The sequence below is a fragment of the Plecotus auritus genome (assembly GCF_963455305.1).
Source record: "Plecotus auritus genome assembly, chromosome: 5".
NCBI lineage: Eukaryota > Metazoa > Chordata > Mammalia > Chiroptera > Vespertilionidae > Plecotus > Plecotus auritus.
This window is the reverse complement of record NC_137776.1, coordinates 158,807,988-158,826,768: the sequence shown is the minus strand read 5'-3', so window position 1 is coordinate 158,826,768 and position 18,781 is coordinate 158,807,988. Positions and strand designations below refer to the sequence as shown.

The 18,781-nt window shown below is 55.6% G+C and overlaps 1 protein-coding gene across 1 annotated transcript in view; it reads left to right on the top strand.

Annotated features, from left to right (window-relative positions):
- The window catches only part of CORO2A (coronin 2A), a 54,427-nt gene that overhangs the window by 10,890 nt on the left and 24,756 nt on the right, over positions 1-18,781 (top strand). Inside the window, exon 2 of the mRNA XM_080669458.1 lies at positions 14,193-14,393. Coding sequence (XP_080525584.1) covers positions 14,193-14,393 — 201 coding nt within the window. The remainder of the gene's footprint in view (positions 1-14,192; positions 14,394-18,781) is intronic.

Sequence of the window (18,781 nt, the reverse complement as noted above, 5' to 3'; positions counted from 1 at the left end):
ATCTTTCCACCCGTTCCCCGGATGGAGACCCATGGCTCCCTCCGGGCTCACAGCCCGGGGGTCTGTCTCCATCTGGGGACTTGGAAAATGTGCCCCTGTTTACCCTCCCATCGTGGGGGCTGCTGGTGCTCCGCTGGCTTTTCTAGAAGCACAGACTTGGGGTCTGTCTTCTCTCCTGACCCCAAGGAGCCCCATCTTTCCCAGCCTAAACTTCACTCCGAAGAAATGCAGCCCCCCTTTCTGAAGATCTGAGCCCCAGGAGGGCCCAGCTGGGATGAGTGACCCGGCCTCACCATTGGAAGAGCTTTCTTCCCCAGCCATCCTTGGAATTTGTCCCTCTGAGAAAGGAACACAGATAAGGAACAAAATGTTTGGTATGGCATCCAGGCACAGGAACAAAGGGAACGTTGTTTCCTGTCTTAGAGACCGTCCTGGGCTGGGGGGGCTGGAAACCTGGATCCCTTTCCTGGTTCTGCCCTGTTTGGGTGGCCCTGGGCATGCTGACTCAGTTTCCCCTCCTGCACCCCATGATCTCTTGGGGTCTGGCCAGTGCTACTATTATGAGACGTGAAGTCTGGGATCTTTGGGGGGGAACTGCTCTACTGAGTGGTCCTCAGGCTGCATCTAGGGGACACAAGGGGGGTCTGGGCCCCAAACTGGGTGCGAGATGGGGACAGCCTGGAGCATTATGGGGCGGCAACCAAAATGCGGAGGTGATGGGAAACGGAGTCACGCAAGAAACTCCCTAACCTGGGGTGAAGCCATCCCAGGGGCTTGTAGTCAGGGGCCTCGCGTCTCTGAAGGGCTGCTGTGGGGAGCGGATGTGGTTGGCGCGCAGCGGGGGAAATTGTAGACTTCCGCTCAGGGGGAGGAGGAAGTCTAACGGTTGAGCTGTTCTGCCTCCAGGAGGGGTGAGCTTCCCATCACTAGAGCAATCCAAGCAGAGGCCCTGGCTTTCCAGGTGGAATGGTGTGGGAAGGAGGGCGGGCAGCCGTGCTGAGTCCCTGGCCCTGGGCCATCCTGGGACGATGTGTCTGTTTCTTGCCCCCAGATGCAATACGGTCATTTGAGAGCGGGTCTGGCTAAAAATTAGATTAGATAAGAATTAGAGCTTTAGATTCGCAATCAGCACGAAGGGGGCAAGGGAGAGGCACTGGGCTCTCTGCCCTGGATGACTGCTCTGCAGACGGGGAGGCCGTCACGGGAGCACCTGCCGCTCCTGAGTGCTGAGCCGCGTTTGTACGCTAGGACAATAGTCGAGAGACGGAGAGCCCAAAGGATCACAGCCCCAAGCGGCTGGCGTGAGGAAGTGGCTGTGCTCAGGGAGCCTTGGCAGGACAGGTTCCTGCTGCCTCCTGGCTGCGTCACCTCAGAAGAGTGACCCCATTGCTCTGAGCTGAGCACGCGTTGCTGCATCCGTAAAATGGGGTACTTCTCCCCACCCCGAGGTGGATGTGAGGAGCAAATGCCACGTGCATGGGAGGACTGTCAGTCGTGAAGCAGGTTACAGAGCCAGGGCTCTCACAGAGGGCCCCTGGAACTCGCTAGAAGGCAGATTCTCAGGCCCCCAGACTTACTGAGTCCGAGACCCTAGGATTGGCCCAGCAATCTGGGTGCTCATCAGCCCCCCTTCTGAGGGGCTCTCGAGGTTCAGACCCACTGCTGCACGCAGAACGAAAAGGAGAGGCCCTGGCCAAGTGGCTGATTGGTTAGAGTGTCGTCCAGATACGCCAAGGTTATGGGTTTGATCTCCAGTCAGGGCACATACAAGAAGCAACCTAAGAATGCGTAACTAAGTGGAACAACAAATCTGTTTCTCTCTCTCTCTCTCTCTCTCTCTCTCTCTCTCTCTCTCTCTCTGTAGGTCTCTCACTCTCCTCCTCTCTCTCTAAAATCAATAAATCAAAAAATTTAAAAGGAAAAAAAAATGTAAAGGAAATGCTGTCGCCAGTCCTTACAGAGAGTCGGACTTGGGGCGGAAGCGCCTCTTCGGCCCGGTGCCCTGACATCTTCGCTCTACCCTTCATCCTCCGCTGGGCCTGCTGCCCCTCCCTGGCCAGTTGGCCAGTCTGAACACATGATCTGCGTGAAGCTCAGGGAGGCTGGACAGAGGGAGAAGGTGCCTCGCCATCCTCTCCTGGCAGCTGTTACAATGCCAGCTGGGGAATCAAGGAAGGCTGGGCAGCGGCATTTATCTCCATGTTAATGAGCAGGTGAGGGAGAAGCAGAAAGGAATTTCCCATCCTCCTCCTGAGCAGAGTATTGGGCGCCCAGGCATGTGCAGGAGCAGCAGGCTCCAGTCAGATCTGGGGACTCCTACCCCAGGGAACAGGTTGAAGGATGAAAGAAAACAATTTTCTGATTTAAAAGCCCTAGCTGCTGGGATGTGGCCTGTAGGCCAGGCCTCCTGGCTCAGTTGCTCGTAGAGCTAAGATCTGTAGAGGTGGCAGATCAGGCCCCGACTCCTGCTCACCAAATCCGCCGGCTCTGCACACTCCTCCCTAATCAACGACGCTCTTTTCCTCCCGAGTCCAGACAAGGAAGGCCTCAGACTCTCCTTCCTCCTCCCCGTGCTCCACAGCCCTCCAGCCTCCCGGAGCCAGCCATGAAACAAAACCTCTTATTTCTTCCTTACACACAAGCCCAAAGTTAAGAAAGAAGCTATAGGGTGGGGCAAAGGCTGGTTTACACTTGTGAGTACAGGAAACACAGTTTAGTCTTGTATTACAATTTATTAATTATTGCATTATTTTCCATTGCAAACAACTGTAAACATACATTGGCCCCACCCTGTACTTTCCCAGGGCAAATGTTCTAACTACCAAATTGCAGCTAAATCCACGTCAGCTCTGACCAGGTCACACCACTGCTCACAGACTCCCATCGTTTCAAGCGCCAGCTCCGAAGCCGGCGTTCAGAGCCCACGCCCGGCCCCCTCTCCAGCCACGGCCCTCATTGCTCCCTGCATTCGCCCGGATCCCAGCCAACCCAGACCCTGGTGGTTTCCTGAATGTGCCTGTTGCTTCCCCACCCCACACCCTACCCCTCTCTCTCGGCCTCAGCGCTCCGCCCTGAGCCACCGTGCTGCCAGGTGTGGAGGTGCAGCTGAGCCATGCCTTCCACCTGGAGTGAGTGCCTTCCTTCACTCTGTGCCGGGTTCACTCACTTTGAGCTTAAGGTTTAGCTCAAAAATCTGCCCTGCAGCCCTCACCAACTCCCCAGATTTCCATCTCCCTGCTGCGGCCTGCTTAGCCTGTTTGCCCTGAATTGAGCTTGCTGGTTACATGTCGGCCTCCTCACAGCCCCAGGGCAGGACAGGCTCCGGGAGGGCCCAGCAGCAGGGCAGGGTGGTGCTGATTCCTGGGTCCAAGGCAGGGACCTGCTGACAACAATGCAGGCCCTGGCCAGACACCCATCCCAGGAGGCGGTGCAGCTTCAGCCCCGTCCTCTGCTCAATGGGACCCTGAGCAAGGCCCCTCCCTCTCTGGGCCTCAGTATCCCTCCCTGTCCAAAGACAGATCCAGACACTCTGCCAAGGAAGGGGCGGGAGCCGGAAGTGGAGCCTCCACGTTTTCTGTCTCCTGGAGGTGTCTTTCGAAAGCCCCATGTGACCTTATCTCTTGAAACTGCTAGATAAGGAGACTGTGGGGCAATAAATCTACCCGGAGTTTTGGTCAGGGCCTGATGTGGGGGAACAAACGGGAGAAGCCCTGTTCTGTGTCCCCAAAGGGCAAAGGCACCAGGCAGTCAGCTCCAGCCGTCACGGTCCCAGGGTTTGGCATGTGCAGGCTGCAGAGCCCTCTGCCGATCATCCCAACAGGTGGGCGGGGCAGGGCATTGCCAGCCTACAGGTGGAAAGTCAACACCTGAGATGGGACTAGATTTGTCCAAAGTCATGGGACCAGTGGTGTCAGAATAGGACTCTCCAGCCTGACCAGCTCACCTGCTGAGAAAGGACAGACTCAGCCCAGGCCCTCGTGCCCGAGCGGGGTGGGAGGGCTGGTAGTGCTGTGAAAGCTCGATCCAGGAGCCAGATGGTCTCTTCCCAGCCCCCCAGGGCCTGCCTATGGCATCTGGCCTGTGGGTGGGCAAAGCAAAAGGGAGGGCCATTGGGGGTGGATGGATGGACGGACGGACGGACGGACGGACAGACAGACAGACGACAGGTGAAAGAAGGAGGAATCACAGGGAGCAGGACAGGAGGGAGCATCCACCAGCTGAGCTCCTCCTTCGCACCAGACGCATGCGAGGTGTTTGACCCCATTATCTCAGTGACCCCTGGCAGGACCCCACGAGTGAGCGATTAGGACCCTTTACAGACGAGGTGCTGAGGTGCAGAGACAAGTGGGTCTAGGATTCGAACCTGGTCCCTCCTCTCCCCCTGCCCTGGTACCTCACAGGCAGAGAGATTGTCGGTCCTGGGAGCCGGGAGCCCCCCAGGAGGTGGTTCTGTTTGGCCTGGGCCCAGGAAGGTGCTGTGAGAGGAGGGGGCGTCCTAGGAGCCCAGCCCAGTGCCCATGGACTCGGGGGCTGACGAGATTCGAGGCAGAGAGAAGGGCTGTGAGCGAAGATGGGGGGCTGGGAAAACACGATGCTTTCAGAGGGGAGCAGACAAATCTGTTTGGTTCAGAGGGCAGGTCTGTGGAGAAGAGAAGGCCGTGGGGGAATGGGGGGCGGGGCGCTCACAGCCCAAGTCCAGCCCAGGGCTTTATCCTGAGGACAGAGGGGGCCCTAAGGGAAAGACAGGGTCAGGGTGGGGGCAGGATAGGAACCTGGAGCGGGGAGGGGCAGGCAACAGAGTCACCAAGAGAAAGGCTGCCCAGGCCCCGCACAGCTTGGGGGAGGGGTAGAGAGCAGGTGGGGCCCTGGGGCGGGGGCAGGGGGGGCATCTTAGGAGGCCCCTGCCCCTCAGGGCCCAGGGACGGCTCTGGGCAGCGTCAGATGTCAGGAGGAGGCCTCCCTCAGGCCTAATCTCATCAGGAGGAGAGAGGCATCTTCTTGGCTCGCTCTCTGACTCCATCTGTATTTCCTGTGGGCCGTGCAGGGCATCTGTGCTGGACCAGAAGGACCGGAGGCTGGGGGAGGGGGAGGGGAAGGCGGGAGGACACTGGGCAGAGAACCTGGAGACACCACTGTTTTCTACTTGGTGGCTGCAGGGGGCCTCTGCTTCCCCTGTTCATGAAGGCGGGCATTCGAGGTGGGGCCATACCACTGCCCCTTCCCCCCACAAGAGCCCCAGAGCCCCTGTCCCCTAGCACAGGGCCGAGCTCAGCTGCCCTCCACTTGGAGAGCCCTACCAGGAAGATGCACAGATGCACACTCCGCCGATTCCCTGGCCAGCGGGGATGTGAGCTTTCACTGCCTGTCTGCTCCCTCCACCAGCGTGGCAAGCCCCAGGGGTCAGGCGCTGTGCCCAGTGGCTGCTTTGCACTTTCTGGTTTGGGATTCTTGCTCAGATTCCCCAAACGCTGGGCCCTCGGCACAGACCTGTCATGCACTACATCGAACCTTAGCGTCCTGTAAGCATTGGGACCACATCAGTCTTGACAGCCAGCACTTGTCGAGTGCTAAGCGTTCACCCAGCACTGCTGTGTGGATTGTCTCCTCTAACGGTCAGGGCAGCCCTGTGAGGAAGTGTGGACCTGGGACTACACAGGCTGGTTTTGAATTCCAGCTCAGATGCCTACTAGCTGTGTGACTTCGGGCAGGTTACTTAACCTCTCTGTGCCCCAGTTCCCGCGTCTGTAGAAATGGGGTGACCGTATTTATGGAGCTGCTGTGAGGGTTGAGTTAGTACATGGAACATACGTCACACATAGTAAGCCATGTGTTAGCTGTTGTTTTTGCTGTTGTTACAATGCCTGATTTTACTGGGGAGGAAATGGACTATTAAGTAACGTGCCCAGAGTCACACAGGTGTGATGGACTCGCCCCGTAATCACACTTCCATCAGATACCCACATGGCGCACGTGGCTGCGGAGCACTTGAAATGCTGCCTGTGCGGCTGGGGAGCTGGGTTTTACACTCAATTTCATTTTGACGTTAGTTGAGAAGCCGGGTGTGACGGGAGGCTCTGTGTTGGACAGAGCCAGCGCCTGGGTCCCCCAGCGAGTGCTGTGATGTACGTGAGCCTCGCGTGCGTTGAGCGTAGCAACCACTGCCCTAGCCGTCAGTTTGAGAAGGGAGACAGCCTGTCGGGTCCTGGCCTCTCATCTTCCCCTGCTCTTGGCCCTTCCCCTGAGACGTGTAGACGTGTGGAAAGCAGTCACTGAATCCATCCTCTCTGGCCCCCTCCCCTGCCCCCACCGCAGGCCTGGCACGGAATAAGCACAGCTAGCGGCGGGTGAAGGTTGGTGACTGAATTACGTCACATTCACCTCTCTTTACAAACCTTGGACTTTTCTGCTTTGATATGGTCTGTTCTCTGGTTCAGGATGTTGGGCTCTTTAAGAAGTTAGTTCTAGCCCAGCTGGCATGGCTCAGTGGTTGAGTGTTGACCTATGAACCAGGAGGTCACGGTTCAATTCCTGGTCAGGGCATATGCCTGGGTTCCAGGCTCGATCCCCAGTGTGGGACATGCAAGAGGCAGCCGGTCAATGATTCTCCCTCATCATTGTTGTTTCTCTCTCTCTCTCCCTCTCCCTTCCTCTCTGAAAGCAATAAAAATATTTTTTTTTAAAAAAGAAATCAGTCCTAGAGTCTCTCACAGGCAGGTTGCCAGGGTCAGGGTTACTGGTGACTTAAAGGAAAATCATTGCACGTGAATCAGATAAAGGTTTCTGGTAGGTGGTAGGGGAGCCACTTGTCCCCCTTGGCCTGGAACTTTCCCGACTTTAGCACTGAAGGTCCCTCCAGCCCCAGAACCCCCATCCCCATCCCGGCAAAGCGGGAAAGTGGGCCACCACCTTCCGTGGACAGCGACCGGCCTCTGCTTGCTTTGAAGGAGGGACGAAAACTAAGCCTGGGGGATGAGACCCTTGTCACGTCCACCCTGTTGCTGGCGGCAATAAGGACACCTGGAGCCAAGAAGGGGCAGCTACAGGGCCAGGCCTCCGATGAGCAGAAATGACTGGATGGAAGTCTCACTCGGGAGAATCAGTGGTTTCCTCTTCCTGCCCAGAGAGAGGGAGGGCTGCAGGTTGAGGGAGCCTTTCACTGACTGCAGGTGGCCTTGGCTTCCCGCCCCAAGTCCCGCCCCCTCTCGGGTGGATCAGGATGAATTAGAAAGAAGCTTTCCTAGGCTAGTTTGGGGCCAAGGATAAATCCTACAACAGATGACAGTTGGTCAGGACTGGAGTCAAGGTGAGGGACCTGCCCATAACTAGGTGTTTATTATGTTACTTTTTGGTCTTTTATAGGCCACCTTCAAGCAGAATGCTCTGTGCTCTTACAGTAATATTTGTTTATATATATATATATATATATATATATATATATATATATATATATACACACACACACTAGAGGCCCAGTGCATGAAATTCATGCACGGGGGTGGGGAGGTGTCCCTCAGCCCAGCCTGCACCCTCTCCAATCTGGGACCCCTCGAGGGATGTCTGACTGCCCATTTAGACCCGATCCCTGTGTCCGACTGCCCTGTGGAATCGGGCCTAAATGGGCAGTCGGACATCCCTCTCACAATCCAGGACTGCTGGCTCCTAACCACTTGCCTGCCTGCCTGCCTGCCTGATCACCCCCTAACCACTCCCCTGCCAGCCTGATCAACGCCTAACTGCTCCCCTGCCAGCCTGATTGCCCCTAACTGACCTCCCCTGCTGGCCTGGTCACTCCTAACTGTCCTCCCCTGCAGGCCTAGTCACCCCCAACTGCCCTCCCCTGCTGACCCAGTCACCCCTAACTGCCCTCCCTTGCCAGCCTGGTCACCCCTAACTGCCCTCCCCTGCCGGCCCAATTGTCCCTAACTGCCCTCTCCTGCTGTCCTGGTCACCCCTAACTGCCCTCCACTGCAGGCCTGGTCGCCCCTAACTGCCCTCCCCTGCAGGCCTGGTTCCCCACAACTGCCCTTCCCTGCCAGCCTGGTCACCCCTAACTGCCCTTCCCTGCCAGCCTGATTGCCCCTAACTGCCCTCCCTTGCTGGCCTGGTTGCCCCTAAATTCCCTCCCCTGCCAGCCTGGTCCCCCCCAACTGCCCTCCCCTGAAGGCCTGGTCACCCCTAACTGTCCTCCCCTGCAGGCCTGGTCACCCCCAACTTCCCTCCCCTGCTGGCCCAGTCACCCCTAACTGTCCTCCCTGCTGGCCCAGTCACCCCTACCTGCCCTCCCTTGCCAGCCTGGTTGCCCCTAAATGCCCTGCCCTGCCGGCCTGGTCCCCCCCAACTGCCCTTCCCTGCAGGCCTGGTTGCCCCTAACTGTCCTCCCCTGCCGACCTGGTCCCCCCCAACTGCCCTTCCCTGAAGGCCTGGTCGCCCCTAACTGTCCTCCCCTGCAGGCCTGGTCACCCCCAACTTCCCTCCCCTGCTGGCCCAGTCACCCCTAACTGCCCTCCCTTGCCGGCCTGGTCTCCCCTAACTGCCCTCCCCTGCCAGCCTGGTTGCCCCCAACTGCCCTCCCCTACAGGTCTGGTCCCCCCAACTACCCTCCCCTGCAGGCCTGGTTCCCCCAAACTGCCTTCCCCTGCAGGCCTTGTTCCTCCCAACTGCCCTCCCCTGCTGGCCTGGTCGCCCACAACTGCCCTCCCCTGCTGGCCATCTTGTGGCGGCCATCTTGGATCCACATGGGGGCGGCTGTCTTGTGTGTTGGAGTGATGGTCAATTTGCATATTACCTCTTTATTATATAGGAGATATATATATGTGTGTGTATATATATATATATATATATATATATATTTTTTTTTTTTTTTTTTTTTTTTTCCAGAGAGGGAGAGAGGAGAGAGGTTGAAGCATCAATGATGAGAGAATCATTGATTGGCTGCCTCTTGCACATCCCACACTGGAGCCCACAGCCTGGGCATGTGCCTTGACTGGGAATCCAACTGTGACCTCCTGGTTCATAGGTCAATGCTCAAGCACTGAGCCACACCTGCTGGGCAATTTTTTAAAACCAGGAAACTTGTGGTTGTAATCTCCCTTTGTTAACGGCGGCAGACATAAGTGTGGTGGTTTGGACTCTCAGGAGGCACGTCTGGGGCTAGTTAAGGTCAGGTTTTAGGAAAAAGAAATAAAACTCCAAATGTCAGATGTGGAACCACAAACTTATAAAGAGACAATGGTAGCCGGCAATACCAGACATCTACCCATCCCGGAGGTTCCAAGACCAAATCAGGTAATTTCATTCTTTCCCTGAGGCTGGGAATAGTGCAATTAATGAATCATCTCCTATGCTGCTTTGTACACACTCAGCCTGGGTTTCCTTTCAGCCATCCCGGAGCCAACACTTGTCCTGCGATGCTGGAGGGCTGGGCTGGGAAGACAGGCCTTTGGGGGCAGGCAGGAAAGTTTCTATGTCTGTCTATCTGTCCGTCTCTCACCTGTCAGAGAGGAGCATGTGGCAGGAAAAGGGGCCTCTGGACAGGATTTGGCTTCTGCTTCCCACCTGCATTGATTCTGCTCATAGGATCTTGGTCAAGTCGCTTCTCCTGCACCAAATAGAGACACAGGAGAGCTGAGGGCTGGGACAGGCAGCCAGCTACCCCCTGCCAGGCATTAAATCAACTCAATAGGATGTTAACCCAGAGATGACTAACTCCTTTGGGAGGGGGGCAGGGAATTCACAGCCCACAGAGCCTAATCCCTTGGCATCAGGGGCACTAAGCATGCATGGGACAGAATAGATGCCACCCCTGCTTTGTGCCACGCCTCAGAAAGCCTGCTGTGGCATAGATGTGGACCCAGCCGGATGGGACCGGGCAAGATAGGATGGGTGGCATATAAACCTGGCCGGGATCAGCCATTCTGGGCCAGCCCCTGGGCGAGGCTGAGGGCCCGCTACGGTCTGCATTTCCAGCAAGTGCCTGCTTGTAGGGAAAATAAAACGCATGTTCTCTGAATTGCTGAGTCCTTAGACTCATGCATGCTCGGATACACATGCGAGCACACCACGGGAGTGAGCACTGGGTCCTTGTGAACACTCTGGTGGATGCAGTGCTCATGCACAGACTTGCACACACAGTGCACACGCGTCGTTCAAAGTTCACTTGCATATATGGGTGCACACTCCCATATCGTGGGCAAAGGGAGAGGCTTGGTGCTGCTCCATCCCCCACTTCTGTACATTTCCCTCCATGGCAATAGGTCTGGACGAACCTTGGCAGTAAAGATAAGGTGGTGGGACGGGTGGGGTGGGGTGGGGTGGGGAAAGGAGTCTGGGGCAGGGGGCAGAAGGTCACTAGTGTTCAGGCTGCTCCGAGGCCAGCCGGCTTCACCCGTGGAGGCCATCAGCCCCCTTTCTGGAGGGCGTCCACTTATTTTCCGGAGCCTCGTTCTCCTCTTGGGTGAAGTGGGGGTGGTAATGGTCACGGGCTGAGGTGGGGTCCAGGGTGCAGTGGGTGCGAAAGAGCTTTTGTCATCACGCTCATGATCTTCAGGAACCTGGGTCTGGAGGCTGCAGACAGCGGGTTCAGCTCCCAGCTCCACCACTGACACGGTGTGACCTCGGGGCCCTCACGTCTGGCCGCACCCCTGCATCTGTGATGGGGAGCCAGGTAGCCCTACCTCCTCAGTTCAGACAGGGGAAGCACTTGGAATGGCCCTGGCGCCTAGCAACCACCCCCCACTGTGAGTTGCTATTTCCGTGGAGGTGACTGTGAGCTCAGGTAGACTTGCCCAGGCCTCTTGAGGATCCCTGACCCTGGGCAGAGAACCGTCCCTCGAGCGTGGGACCAAGCTCTGGGCGGTGGAGGGAGAGCTCTGGGAGTGGCCGGAGGGGCTAGGACTGTGGATGGCCAGCGGATCGTGTTGATTTCAGCAGCCATGACCTGCCCCTGCCCCCACAGCCCACCACAGGCACGCAGATGCCAGGGCTGGTGGGTCCCCCTCCTTGGCATTTCACTAACACATCCTCTCCTCTCCATGCCCTCTGCCCTGTTTCAGCCCAGGTGATAATCACCTCCCCTCTGGCCCACCCTTCCTTCCTCCCGGCCGTCAGGGGAGTCCACCTGACCGTGAAGCCTGGTCTCACTCTCCTGCAGTTGCTCCCCGTCGCCCTCTGAGCCCAGGTTCTTTAATGTGGCTCCCGAAGGAGTCTGAGTCCTCCCCTCGCCCACATCTTCCCGGCAGGCTCCTGTGCTCTGGCCATAGCAAGCACAGCCACCTGCTTGCCCACGACCATTGGCTGGGCCTGCGTGGGCGGGGTGAGTCGGGATGGGTAGGCTGTGCTCTGTGACAGATAACCCCACCCTCTCGGTGGTTCATCTGTACGTTCATTTCTCTGTCAGCCCCTATGTCCAACACGCGTCAGTTGCGGGGAGATGCTCGGTTCCATCCAGTTCCCTGGGGGACCTAGGATGATGGAAGCTGTACCCTCTAGAACACTGGCTTCTCATCTCTTCACCAAGGACAGAGTTCTGGAGGGTCACAGGCAGGTCTTCCAGGCGTCAGCCCATGGCCGCCTGACGGCACGGAGGCTGGGAGGTGAGGGGAGCAATGCGCTGTCTGGTGAGCAGCACCATTGGCCACAGACGGTCCTCCCCACCCCCGACGCTGCTCAGAGTGAGGCCGATGGGGGACCTGGAGCTGAGCCTGCTGCCTTCTCCCGACTGTCCCACCCCCAGCTGCCACCGAATGGACAAGACCCTGGGGAGGTCTTTGACCTGCTGTTCCTTCTAAGAGGACTCCCAGGACCCGCTTCTCTCAGGCCCGGGCAGAGGAGGGCTGTGCTGCTCCTTCGCGGGTGGAGGTTTGTCTCTTACACACCCTGACTCCCTTCCTTTCTGTTTCCCTTATCGCACTGACTGCTGGGAAGCTCAGGCACAAAGCTGAGGTCCCCCTCCTCTGTGTGGAGGACCCAGCAGCGCATTCGGGAGCTCAGCGCCCTGGCATTCCAGACGATCTCTGTTTGTTCCGCATTTTCCCTCTCTGGCTTTCCCACTGCCTCCAATCTCCGTTGTGTTTCTGTGAGGCTTCCTACCTCCTTGCTGGGATCAGGTGGGCGCTCATTAGTCAGTCCCTGCATTCTGTGCTGCCTCCTGGAGCTTTGGCAAACGCAGCCAGGCTTTTGGGCAAAGTTGCCAAAAGGAGAGGGGGAATGTCTGAGCTTCCCAGGACAGACCTGCCCCCAGGAGGCAGAGGGGCTACCTGTGAGGGCTTGGCCCCCCGGTCACCCTTGGTCACCACAACCTCCTGAGGCCAACAGTCTGACCTTGTGCCTTTGAACTGAGCGCAGGGAAGAAGAACCTTAAGGGTCCTGACCCCGTGGGTTCCAGCCAAACTGTCTTCCTCTGGACGTTCCTGGGGCCGGGGGCAGGCAGTGCTCCGTGCTGGGCACTCCTGGAGCTGGGCCTCCATGCATTGAGGAACCCTCAGGCTGGTGGAGAAGATGAGACCTGACACCAGAGTCCAAATCAGGGCAGGTGGTGTCAGGGACCTCGGGCAGGCAGGAGAGGCGGCTGTGGGGAGCAGAGGAGAGCAAGGTCTCTGCCGCTCGGGGCGTCACGGGAGCTGGGGGTGGAGGATGTGGGGCTGCAGAGGTGGGTACAGGCAGTCGATGGCTGGGAAGGGCAGGCCAAGCGGCGGGAAAGGCCAGGGCGAAGGCCCAGAGGACGGGGAATGCATGAGCAGACCCAAGGGGCACGGGGTGGTGCTCGTTATCTGGAAGGCACCCTTTAGGACATGAGCAGGGAAAGTGAATCTTGGAATATGGGGTGGGACCCGACCAGAAGGCCTTGAATGACAGGCTGAGTTTGGCCTTGAACCTGTAGGGGGGAGCAATGAAGGGTGCTACAAGGTGGGGGCCGGCGGTAAGGAGTACACCCAGGCTTGGTATCCAGAGGGGCTCTCTGCCTTACATGGGGAGCAGAGAGGGGAGGGTGCGGTGGGGTCAGCGAGACTGGGGACGAGGGTTTGACCTGAGCAGCAGCGAGACTGAGGGGAGGCCACACAGTGTCAGGCGTTTGGCCACTCATGAGGCCTAGACCCTCCTACCGGCTGTTCGTGACTGGGGCCTCTCACCCCTGGCTGGTATTCTCTTTACTCACATTGCCCAGTTTATGCTTGTGTGTGTGTGTGTGTGTGTGTGTGTGTTTCTTTTTTAACATCTCCCTGTTAATCTTACCAAACTGCATGTAGTTCCACAAACCTTCCGTATTTTCTTCTATCTCGCGGCCTTTGCTCAGCTATTCCCTCTGCCTGGGACACCTCCCACCAGTCCTCTCTTGTCCTGCCAACATGGCTAACTCCTTCTCGCCCTTCACATCACAGCTCACATGTCACCTCCATGGTAAGCCCTCCCTGACTGCCCTGTACGCACCTCCAAAGTCAGTATAGCACCCGGGTTGCAGTGGTCCAGACTCCCCCGATGGCCTCTCTCACAGGACTCTTCGCTCCTATAAGGCTGGGCTCAGGCTCACTCTTTCCGAAACCCCAGGGCCTGGCACGGGGTCTAGTCACTCAGTGGTGCTCAGTAAACATGGCGTGAACAAATGCAAGGCTGGATGGGAAGCCTGGCCGGCTCAAGATGCCTGGGTGAGAACAGTGGTCGTAATTATTACTGTTGGTCCAGGGATCTAGATGTATCATCTAATGTAACCCTCATGACAAGTCTCTGAGAAGGATACGCTCATGGTCCCCGTTTTACGGATGAGAAAAGGGAGGCTTCAGAAGTTAAGTCACTTGCCTGCCCAGCTGGCAAGAGGCAGAGCTGGAATTGAAGCGCAGGCTGGCTGGCTCCAGAGGACACAGTGTTACCCAGTTGGCTGGGCTGGGAGGGGCGGGTGGCCGGCCTGTCTGGTGAGATGGTGGATTGGGAATGTGCTGAGGTCTCTCTACCGTTTTTCTGCTCTTTCTGTGTTCACCCTTGGAAGGATGAAAAGCAGACAGGTCCGCAATAATCGCACATCATCTCGCTACATCTCACCGGGTCCATGGAAGTAGCCACCGATACAGCCTGTTCACTGGGTTCATAGCACATCCCTGTCCTGGTTGTACCCTCTTCTGTGTTCTCCGGCTGAGGTCGCCGTGCACCCCGCTACCCAGGCAGTGAGCCTCAGACTCCTTGTCCCCGTTTGTCTCCTGCAGATGTCATGGCACCCCCAGTACCGGAGCTCCAAGTTCCGCCACGTCTTTGGCAAACCAGCCAGCAAGGAGAACTGCTACGACTCGGTGCCCATCACCCACAGCGTCCACGACAATCACTTCTGCGCCGTGAACCCCCACTTCATCGCCGTGGTGACGGAGTGTGCCGGAGGGGGGGCCTTCTACGTCATCCCCCTGCACCAGGTAAGGGCGCCTGGCGAGCCCAGGCCCGGACGGCTCTCCGGAGGCAGCTCAGGGCAGAGGGAATGTAGAAAGAGCCTGCTCTCTGCTGCTGTGCACGGGTTCAAACCCTAGACCTGCCTGTTACCAGCCGTGTGACCTTGAATAAGTCATTTCACCTCTGTGAGCCTTGGTTTCTTCATTGGGAAGAATATACCTCTCCTGGGATTTCAGCAGTTGCCTCACTATTCCTGGGGTTTCCCCTCTACCCCACTGCAAAATAATCCACTCCTGAATAAAATATATTTTTTAATGCATTGCCAGGCTCACACGACATCTGGGAAATCTCCAAAGCCACTTCCTCTCCCCCCTAAAGGAAACCAACCTTAAGCCAAAACCTGAGGTAGGAGAGGAAAGCAGTAAGTGAACAGAAAGGACTGGCTGTCCTAAGGGCAGATGTTGGCAGTAGAGGTTGGACCTTAGGCCTTTGCTGATACTTAAGTGTTAACCCCCACGTGGCAGTTTCTTATAGATTCACCTAATGGCAGATCTTTTCAGGGAACTGCGTCTCTGCCTTAAGGGGACCCTCTGAGGGGTCTCGAGCGATGCTGGGTTGGTAGTGCCTTTGGTTTGCAGCAAACTCAGAGACGAGGTCTCTGGAGGAAACAGTTCAGTGTGGACAGGAGTCCCACAGATTCAGATCAGCGAATCCATCATCTGAGATCACCCAGCACGTAAGCCACCAGGAGTTAGAAATGACAGAGGACTTCAGAACTGAAAATCACAAATTGGAATCTCATTAACCAGGTGTTCTGCTGGGACCTCCTATACTTGGAATAGCTGGGGGGAAAGAACCAATACTTTTTTTATCCATATAGCGCATTGTGGGCACACAATTGGGGCTCATACATGTTCATTGATTGAACAAATTACTCAGCCGTTGTTCATCCAAATAAATAGAGAAGGCATAATTGGCAAAGGGAATGGCTCAAGCAAAGGCATGGAGCGGGGACTATGTGTGGACTGTTCAGGGAATGATGCAGAGAGCTGTGTGGCTGGAACAGATAGAACAGTCTGTCTAGGGGAGGAAGGGAAATACCCTGGGGAAGTTAATCGGAGCCCAATGAGAAGGGCCTTGAATGCCGGGTGAGAAGTGCGAACTGTATTCTAGAAAGATGAAATTTTTCAAGCTAGGGAGGAACAAGTGTACAATGGGATTTATGGAAAGACGTCAAGGTTAGAGCTGGAAGGACCCCCAGACGCGGCCTGTTTGGCTATTTATTTCTTCCACGTTCTGGGTGCTTCTAAAAGATTCTGTCCAGCCCGGCCAGCGTGGCTCAATGGTTGAGCATCAGCCTATGAACCAGGAGTTCATGGTTCGATTCCTGGGTTTCGGGCTGGATCTCCAGTAGAGGGGCGTGCAGGAGGCAGCCGATCAAGGATTCTCATTATTGATGTTTCTCTCTCTCCCTCTCCCTTCCTTTCTGAAATCAATAAAAAAATATTTAAAAAAATAAAATAGCCGAAACCGGTTTGGCTCAGTGGATAGAGCGTCGGCCTGAGGACTGAAAGGTCCCGGGTTCGATTCCGGTCAAGGGCATGTACCTTGGTTGCGGGCACATCCCCAGTGGGAGGTGTGCAGGAGGCAGCTGATTGATGTTTCTCTCTCATCGATGTTTCTAGCTCTCTATCCCTCTCCTCTCTCTTCCTCTCTGTAAAAAATTAATAAAATATATTTTAAAAAAAATAAAATAAATAAAATAAAATAAAAGATTCTGTCCACCAAACAAACTACATTCTTAATTACATATTAATGTGTTTTCCTGATTTTTATGACTCGGACTTTTTCAGAAGTGCCATGGTTTCTAACTTGCATGAAACGTTTAGTATGGGCAGGTGCTAATAACTGCAATGAGAAAATGAATTGGTTTGATGTGATGGAATGTGACGTGGGAGGGGCGAGGGGACCCGGGTTAGAGAGGAGGAGCAGAGAAGGCCTTTCTGGGGAGGTGACACGTGGGCAGAGAGCCACTAGAACCCTAGAGGCAGAGTGTTCGGGTAGAATGCACAGCAAGCGCAGAGGCCCTGCGATGGGAATGGGTTTGGTGATTGAGAAACAAACAGGTGTGTTGTCACATGGCAAGAGCAGTGGGAAGTGATCAGAGAGAGGGGGCAGCGCTGGGGCTGTGATGACCTGGAGGCCAGGGCAGGAGTCCGGCTCCACTGTGCGTCCAGCGGGACACCACTCCGGAGGGTGGAAATGCAGTTGTCCTGTGCAGCTGATCGCGGGTAAATGTGCAATTAGTTCCCTTTGGGCTTTTGGAAACAGTACCATAAGGAGCTTGAGGACACATGGTCATTGCTGCTGGCCCAGACTCCCAGGAGCCCAGGCACAGCAGGAGCTGGACTAGTCAGAGCTCCTGCCTGGGTGTCACGACGCGATGCTGATTCGGTGGCTCTGCAGTGGGGCCAGAGAGTCTGCATCCCAGCAGGCCCCAGCGCGGCCAGAGAAAATGCAGGATGCCAGTCAAATCTGCTCCTCAGATAAGCACCAAATGACTTCCTTCTTTTTTCTTTTTAATTAAACTTTCTTGTTTTGAGATCACTGCACAGTCACACGCAATAGTAAGAAATAACAGATCCAGTGTGCCCTTCACCCCGTCCCCGCTCCCCCCAATAGTAACATCTTGTGAGACTGGAGTTCAGTCTCACCGCCAGGATCCTGACATCGGTACCGTCAAGATGCAGAATGCTGCCAGCATCACTAGGATCCCCCAGGCCGCCTGTTTTAGCCACAGCCACTTCCCTCGCTCCCACTCTCATCTTACGCCTCGACAACCACTCTGTTCTCCATTTCCATGCTCTTGTCATTTTAAGAATGCCACCTGAATGGAACCATACAGTATGGAACCTTTTGGGCTTGACTTTTTGTCACTCAGCGTCAGCGATCCATCCCAGTTGCTGCGTGTTATCAGTAGCCCGTTCTTTTTTATTGCTGAGTAGTATTCCTTCTGGGGTGTGAACGCACCACAGTTTGTTTAACCATTTACCCGTTGAAGGTCATCTGGATGGTTTCCAGTTTGGGGCTGTTATGAATAAAGCTGCTACAAGTTTCTGTGGGAACGTAGGTCCGTCTCCAGGTCTGTGGGACACATGCCCAGGAGGGCAACGACTAGGTCGTCAAACATGTGTCCTTTTATAAGGAACTGCCAAGCTCTTTGCACAGAGCATTTCTCCGTATGAGTGAAATATCAGACGGAGCATACTCAGACTAGAAGGTACATGTGTTGTTTATGTGAAATTCAAATACCCCTGGGCATCCCGTAATTTTTATTTGCTAATTCTGGCGACTCTTCTCCCAGGTGGTGCCGCTGCTGCTGATTTGCCAACTACATTTCAGTACTAGACAGTCACCTAGTTCTTTTTTTTTTTTTAATATATTTTATTGATTCTTTACAGAGAGGAAGAGAGAGGGATAGAGAATTAGAAACATCAATGAGAGAGAAACATCGATCAGCCGCCTCCTGCACACCTCCCACTGGGGATGTGTCCACAACCAAGGTACACGAACCTGGGACCCTTCAGTCCGCAGGCCGACGCTCTATCCTCTGAGCCAAACTGGTCAGGGCTCACCTAGTTCTTTTTTTATCATTATGAAAAATTTTCAAACACAAAAGTAGATAGAAAACAATATAACAAATTCCTCGACACCCAGATTCTAGAATTTTCAAGACTGCTCCTCTTGCTTCATCCATCCCTTTTTCCCCCCCACTGAAGTATTCTAAAGCAAACCTTGGCCATGTTGTCATTTTATCCCCACAAACTTTTCAGTATCCAAGTCTAAAAAGTAAGTGCATTTTCTGTCTCGACCACAATGCCAGGATCACAGCACGGACACTGCCTCCTGGGTCCCCCGATCTCCACTTCATGTGAAATGCCTCTGATGCCTCATGAGGGCCTCATTGTGTCTGAATCAGGGTCCAGAACGGCCCCTCAGCACATTTGGTTGCTAGTTTCTTACGTCACCACATCCAGGGTGAGGGAGCAGGAATGAGAGGCCGAGGGAGGGGAAGGACACAGGTTCTGGTCCCATCAGGCAGCACTGACTCTGGGCAGATAGGACAGTTCTGACGTGGGTGCCATTGGTCCATTTTTTAGGGGGAAATTGCCCCATTGTACAGATGAGAGGCTGAGGCTCAGGGAGATGAATTCCCCGAGGACCCAGAGCAGTAAGAGTGAGGACCCGAATGGCCCAGACATAGGCTCTGTGTTGGTTACCAGGGATTACGTCCCATCCCGGCAGAGACGTGTGGGTAAAGAGTGCTGTGCGAAGGGAGGGAGGGAGGGAGGGACAAGTTAGCTACTTATTTAATGGAGTGCCTGCCTTGGAAGGTGTCCCGGAAGTTCTGCTC